Below are 7585 nucleotides of genomic sequence, written 5' to 3'. Positions count from 1 at the left end.
TCTGTTAGAATCGATTCAATTTATAGGCAGTCTTAATATTAGTTTTAAGAAACAAACAGAATCAATATCAGGCTTATATTCTGAGATTGCATTCTGTCTAACGTGATTTTTGATCCAAAATTCCAACAATTGTGCACTGATATGATCTGGCATTAAAGTTTGACCATATGGTGGGATTCTGATCATACTTTGAACTTCCACGTGCAAATTAGAACAAAAAAGGAAAGAAGGAACAAAAGAAAAGGAAAGAGAGAAACGGACATAATAATAATAATAATAATAATAATAATAATAATAATAATATATACATAGAAATACCAAAGAAAGAAAAATAATAATAAAAATAATAATAATAATAATAATCAAATAATAATGACATTAATAAAAAAAAAGGTCGGTCCAATTAGGCCCAGACATAAATAAGCTTAGTTGAGCTCAGACACTAATGGATCTAATTGGGTCTGGACACTAATTGATCTAATTAGACCTGGACACTAATTGATTTAATTAGACCTGGACGTCAATGCCCAGACATAAATAAGCTTAGTTGAGCTCAGACACTAATGGATCTAATTGGGTCTGGACACTAATTGATCTAATTAGACCCGGACGTCAATGAGCCTAATTGGTTTCCGACACAAATGGTGTCTACATCTTTTTTTAGCTTTCTTCAGCCGGGATGTTATACTTGGTTTCGCTGACCTCAAAAGTCTGCTCTGTTCTGTACTTGTACTGATATGCTGAATACAGGAAAATGAAGAAATTGATTACGCAAAGAACTGTAAGCAGCCAATAAAAGTAATCGAATTTCCCAGTGTTTATATTCTGAGATAGCCACGACTGCTGCCTATTCTCTGGGTTCCTTGTAGTAGATTTGATGATACTGTTTATTATACTTGCAAGGAAACAACCCAAGCCACCAGCTAGAGCAGCATATGCAGATCCTATGCTCTTCATTGCATCCGGAGCTTCCTCATAGAGGAATTCCAGTAGGCCAACTATGGAAAATACTTCAGCTATACCAATCAGGCAGTATTGGATCAACAACCAGTATGCACTTAGATCAGGCATAGGAGTTAGGAAACTAACTTCGTATCCATGTTTTATAGCATAGCACCTTCGAAACCTTTCAAAAGCCCCAGCCCAGGCCACAGATAAGATCGAAATAAACAAACCAATGCCCACTCTCTGAAGCTGAGAAGCACCATGAGGATGACCAGTGATTCGTCGGGATATAGGAACAAATACAGAGTAATAAAGACACAGTATAAGAAAGATGCTGAGGCCAGGAAAAACAGGCATGCATGTTACTGGGAGTTTCAGTTTACCAATGTGAGTATTCAACGTATATGCCTGCTGTACCGAGAGAGTTAAAAATTCTGTTAAGACAACATTAAGCATTATCGTGCAAGCTGGTATTGGAATAAGTTTAATGAGAATCTTGACTTCCTCTACTTGAGTCACCGTGCAAAGCTTCCAGGGACTCGGATTGCTTCCGTCTTCCTTCAGTTGCAGAGCCGCCTTGTCCAAGCATCTGCAACACCAAAAGTTGGAAATCAGAAGTCATAAATGAAGCTGATTAATGAGTAGTAGTAATTGATTATGAGAAACATAAACCAATTTTATCTGAAAATTATCCACATAACTAAGAAATAGAAATAGAATGAATAAGAAAGAGCATCCAATACCTGAAATCGTCAGTGTGGGGCATCTTTCTACTACCATTTATGGCAGAATGTCTTCCAGGGAGCTCATACAGTCCTACTAACTCGCTTCTAATAAACGGTACATTTCGTTTCCTAAAGGCAGCAACCAGGACCTGGGCAACTCGCGTTAGGGGACTGCCTCCTGGCAACCTATGCCTGTACAAAGGAGTACCAGCAAAGAATAACATGTTGGATAGGCCCATAGCTATAGCTAATGAGCCGAAGGCCGCTCCCCATCCGCGCTCTATCTGAATGTAGACTACCAAAGTGAATGCCGCAATTGCCCCAATAGTAACGGAGAGGTAAAAGAAGTTGAAAAATCTATCCAGGAGTGTCTTGTAATCTTTACTTCCTTCATCAAACTGATCAGCCCCAAAAGAAGAGACGCAGGGCCTTATACCTGCGGCTCCAAAAGCAGTTATATAAAGGACAGTATAGAGATAAAGCATCTGCCATGGTTTTGCAGGCTCGCAACTAGCCAAAACCAGGGACAGCTGATCGCATTGATCTTGATTTGGCACAAAAATTTTCATCGTTGCGCATAAAGTTATCCCTGTCAAACCCTGTTGGATACAATTAGATTGAAAAGTGAGTAAAAACCGATGGAAACAGTTTCTTAACAAAAGGCTTTTTAAGGGATATCTCACCGCAAGATAAATTGTGGTGAAAATCGCTATTGTCCAATACCGGCCAAAATAGGCATCGGCTAGAAAACCACCTAGAACAGATGATGCTTGAGATATCCCGAGGAAATTGTTAACCACATTTGAAGAACTCGAAAAGGGTCTATGCATTACATAGAACATAAAGGCCACCATGTTAACTGAGAGGCCAAAATAAGCCATGCGTTCTGCCATCTCATTTCCTGGATTAAAAAAAGGGGTCAAGTTCACCAAACAAAAAAATGTTCACTATAAGATTCTCTTGTCCAAAAAGCTTTAACTTCGACAAAAACGCACACTTTACTGCTGATAGAACAGTATAACACTCTTTTAACTGTAAAAATTAACAAACCAAATAATCGCAGACCATAACTCATTCAGTAGTATTACTTTTATTTTTCTCTCCGATTCTCAACAACCAAACAGATGGTAATTATATCCTATATACAGATGAATAAACCATAGTCTATATGCTATATAAAGAGAGACATTTTTACCAAAAATAAAGAAGGCGGCAATCCATCCACCTGTCTTTGAGAGATCTGCAATAGGCTTCCCATGGATATTAACGGGCGTTGTTCCCCCAGTATAACCACGCCCAAAAGCCGTTCGCCTATTATCAGACTCAATAAAAAACACTCCAAGTTTCTTTCTGTGAACAGAGTCTGACATTCCATTCAAACTAGTTGATGTCTCACGTAGATCTTCAGGCGACTTGATTTCTCTGCTACCCATATCTCTAAATTCAATGGTTTTTCAAGTTTGCTTCAAACCCTGTAGTTCCATCAAGTTTCAGCACCTTATGTTAAATTATTGAGTTAGAACTAAAATCTGACTGCTACTGAGCATACCATGTTAAAAAAAAAGAAGTGAAATGCATGATCTCTAAGTTCTATCAGTGATCTCTTTTGATATAAATGACTGAAAAAGGGAAACAAGAACAGTTTACATTACATACCTCTATATTCAAGAACTTCAACATCAGAGTTTCAAGAGTAACTATTTCACCTATTATACTCTCACATCACTCAAGATTGAAGAACAAGTGGTACTACCTTAATATCACAATAGTATGCATGAGTTATGGGAGCTTAAAAGTGAGAGAGAAGAGAATTCATGTTCTTGGGGACAGTTAGTGAGTGCAATCAATTCAAATTTTTATTAAATGAAAAAAAAAAAGAACAAAAAAATGAAGGGAGATCCAACCAATTGTGCGGACACATTAGAAACTTGCAAAAAGTAATAAATGGAATGAGAAAAACAGTAGCCAATAGATAGTGTTAGCTGGGAGGCGGCATTAATGGTCACAAATGTAAAGATTTGCAAATCGGAAAGCACTTTAAGGTTTTTTAAGTAAATGATTAAATAATATTTTAAATATTTTAAAAAGTTTTATTATATAAATTAAGTGTGAAAATTTATAAAAAAAATTAAAATATTTTTATATATTTTTTAGATAAATATTTTTACTATAAATTTGACATATTTTTACCTAAATTTGAAATATAAATGGTACTTTTAATAATTTTTTTTATATATTATTGATATTTCTGTTTAACTCTACCAATTTATCAATTTAATAAAATTACAAATACAAGTTACAATTATAGTTAAGTATTATATTTATATATAAAAAATCACTTAATAATCAAACTAACTAACTAATAAATCAGAACACAATTAGATAAATCGAATATAAAATTAAACTATAATTCAACATACAATGCAACTTAAATATTTTATTAATGTTTTTGTAGGATCATTTTTAATAAAAAAAAATTCATGAAAAACAGCTGAAAAGTTTTATTCAAGTCGACTCTACGTTTTTAAGTACCAACAGGAAAATGGTGGCCTTCATATCTTCAAGGCCTAAAACTACCTCTCTCTTGCTACTGTTAGCACCAATAGAAAAATGGTGGCTTTAAATTTGATTAAAACGAAAGTGGGAAATATAGGTGCAAATCAATGTCGACCACTTTGGAGGCCTTAATGTATGAAGATATGGAACTTTTTGCTCCGTTTTTTAGGGTTCTTGTCAATGTCAGAGGGGTACTTGCATTATCAGAGGGAGTAGACTTTATGTTCTTTTGCTGCTCATATTGTTAGTCACTTGCCAGTCATGTTTTATTCATGTTGGTTCGTAAAAGGTAACAGCAAAGGCTTGGAGATGAAAGGTTAAAAAAAAATCCTTTAGCGGTAGAGTAGAAAAATGAAAAGATGTATAGGGGTGAAAAGTCAAAAGAAAATGAATTTTAAGTGTGCATTTTAGTAAAGAAAATTAAGAAGGAAAATAAAAAATTACCATTTTTCATAGTTATTAACAAAAACAAATAACTTCAAATTGCACCATTAAAAAAAGTGATTTTAGTCCTCCATCTCTTGATCTAATGACTAAGGAGACTTTATGAGTACCAAAAAAAAAAAAAAGTTAATGTCCTGATTTGAGTCAAGATCTTCTCTTCTTTTATAACCCTCCCTTAAACAAAAAAAAAGAAAAAGGGTTTAAACAATTACAATTTGCAATGATTGAAAATATCATTGCAAAAAAAAAAAAAAAATCATTACATTAGCAACGATCTTTTATAGTTGTTATATATTTGAATATTTTTATATTTTATACGACGATAATTTTTATTATTGTTAATTTTTATAAAATTGATAAAGATAAAAAAAGCGTTAGAAATCCTATTAAATTTGCAATGACTTTTTATTCTCGTTGCCTTTAATTAACATTTTAGATATTTTATATAATGATAAGAAAGTTGTTATCATATTTTTGCAATATTCATAATGATAAAAAACAATCATTGTGAAATCTTATCATATTTACAATGACTTATAGTAGTCATTGTTTAATTAAATGTTTCTTAATATCTTACACAATGATCAAAATAGTTATTACAAAATTGATATAATATTTATAATGACAAAAAAAGCCATTGCAAAATCTTATTAGATTTGTAACGACTTTTTATAGTGGTCTAATTAAATGTTTTTTAATTTTTTTATGCAACGATCAAAATAATTGTTACAAAATCTATTCAATATTTATAATTATAAAAAAGATCATTACGAAATCTTTATCATCTTTGTAACAATTTTTGTAATCGTTGTTTAATTAATATTTTTAAATTTTTTTATACAACAATCAAATTGGTTCACTACAGAGGTTTAAATTTTTAGTGACGTTTTTTTTAACGTTTAGTGGTTTTATAAATGCCACAAAAAAATTTGTGATGTTTGCGAAAAATGCCACGTAAAGTACCGGCTATATATGCATCACAGTAAATAGCGACGTTTTCAAAAAAATACCTTAATATTAGCGACGTTTATATCTAAAATGTCATCATTTTAGCGGCGTTTCTATCTTTGAAACGCCGCTAAATTAGTGATGTTTTTATGAGAAAAAATATCATTACTTTGATGATATTTGTAACTGAAAATACCACTATTTTAGAGGTGTTTTGAATCTAAAAACACCTTTATATTAGCGGTGTTTGTATCTTTTAGTCGCTGCTAATTCAGTGATGTTTTAATGAGAAAAATGCTGTTGCTTTAGTGGCGTTTGTATAAAAAATATCACTTAACTAGTGGTGTTTGCTGGTAAGAGCGCTGTTACTTATAGTGGAGTTTTATGCTACAAATGCCACTAAATTATTCATTTAGCGAAATTGTCGAACGCAAACGCCACCATTATATAAAAATGTATTATTTTTAATTTTTTTTTAATAAATTTTATTTTTATTAAAGAGCTTAAATTCAGAAACTGAAATTTATATTAACTTTATTCACGTTTAAATATACATCTAATTAATATAAAGTTTAACAATTAGTATAATAACATTCAAATATTTTTAATACATTAACAAAATAAAAAATTAAAATGGATGAAATGGATGATTGCATATATTTTGCTGGCTGCCAATTGATGAAGAAAAATTTTTACCTTGGTCACTATTATGCTCAAGAACCTACTGAATAACACCATACAATTTTTAACACTTCATTGTAAGTTTTTTATATATTTAAAAATTTAAATATTTACTAAATATAATACCTGAGTTGGTGGAGCACCAAAATCATTTCCTGAAAATTATTGTTGCACAAAATTCATAAGATGATCGAATCAATCATGCAACTGCTGAAATTTAGCACGCTCTTACTCTATTCTAGCATGTTCTTCTTCAATTTTGGCACAGTCATGTTCTGTTTTTGCTTTCATTTACTGAAAACGTTGTTGCATAGTTTGCAACTCCCCTATCAATATTGAAATATCTTGCGAAGACTGACTTGATGAGAATGTAAATTGTGGAGAGCTATATCCATAGTAAGCAGATGGTGTTGGATCCAATCCAAGGCCTCGGACCCGTTCATGCCTTTCTTTTCCAGCAACTTCCATGAATATCTAATTTTTTTATTTCTTGCATGTTGAGAGAACTACTTCAATCTTAGCAGCTATTTTTTCTTTCACTTTCTCCTGTGAATTTGTCATATACAACTATCAAGTTTAATGATTAATTGATTATATGTTGTAGACACCCCAATCTGTCTGGGGGTCTACAAGATCAACTCTGACAATTAAAAAATTAAAAAAAATAATAAAAATGAAAAAGGGTGTTTGAGTTTGCATAAAACTGGGTTAGTAGAGTTTGGATTGGATTCAAAAATTGAATCCCAATCACAAGAAAGAATTGGGATTGATCAGAAACTCCTCTGATCAATCCCTATAAATAAACATCGGAAGACACACGGAAGGATACACAGAGAGAAAAGAGAAGCAAAAAAATAGTGTTTAGCAATCTTAGGAATTTTAGAAATTTTTTTCAAAATTTTGGCTCTGTTTTTCTAGAAATTTTTTGGAAACTTTTAGAATCCGATGAATTTTTCGGTGAGAATTCAAGTTTTCTAGCTACTGTTTGACGAAAAACCCGGTTTTCGATGACAAAACCCAAAAACTGACGATATTTTTGGTGACATTCGACGAAAAATGGTGATCAAAAATCGTCCAGAGAGAGAGGCAAAAGAGTAGAAAGAGGAAAAGAAAAAGCGGTCTGAAGAAAAAATTGATTTTTTTAGCTTTTATACTAGTCCAAAAACGACGTCATTTTGAACCAAGAACCCAGGATCTGCGTGTTTCCATTTGGGTGACCCGACCCACAACGCAACCCACTTTTGACCCGCGCCTCAGCAAATCTTTCTAGCCAATCCAAGCTGTTG

The 7585-nt window shown here is 32.5% G+C and overlaps 1 protein-coding gene across 1 annotated transcript; it reads right to left on the bottom strand.

Annotated features, from left to right (window-relative positions):
- Positions 1-352: 352 nt before the first annotated feature.
- Positions 353-3498, bottom strand: LOC111282729 (protein NRT1/ PTR FAMILY 6.1-like). Its single transcript, XM_022870965.2, has 5 exons — positions 3327-3498; positions 2866-3142; positions 2354-2571; positions 1689-2269; positions 353-1534 (listed from the first exon to the last, which is right to left on the bottom strand). Exons 2-5 carry the CDS (start codon positions 3101-3103, stop codon positions 661-663), a joined length of 1911 nt encoding a protein of 636 aa, XP_022726700.1. The 5' UTR covers positions 3104-3142; positions 3327-3498; the 3' UTR covers positions 353-660.
- Positions 3499-7585: the final 4087 nt, after the last annotated feature.

The sequence above is a fragment of the Durio zibethinus genome, chromosome 5 (genome assembly GCF_047325235.1).
Source record: "Durio zibethinus cultivar Kanyao isolate XHJ-2024 chromosome 5, ASM4732523v1, whole genome shotgun sequence".
Classification (NCBI taxonomy): Eukaryota; Viridiplantae; Streptophyta; class Magnoliopsida; order Malvales; family Malvaceae; genus Durio; species Durio zibethinus.
Note: the sequence above shows the minus strand (reverse complement) of the source record. Positions and strands in the feature narration are given on the sequence as shown.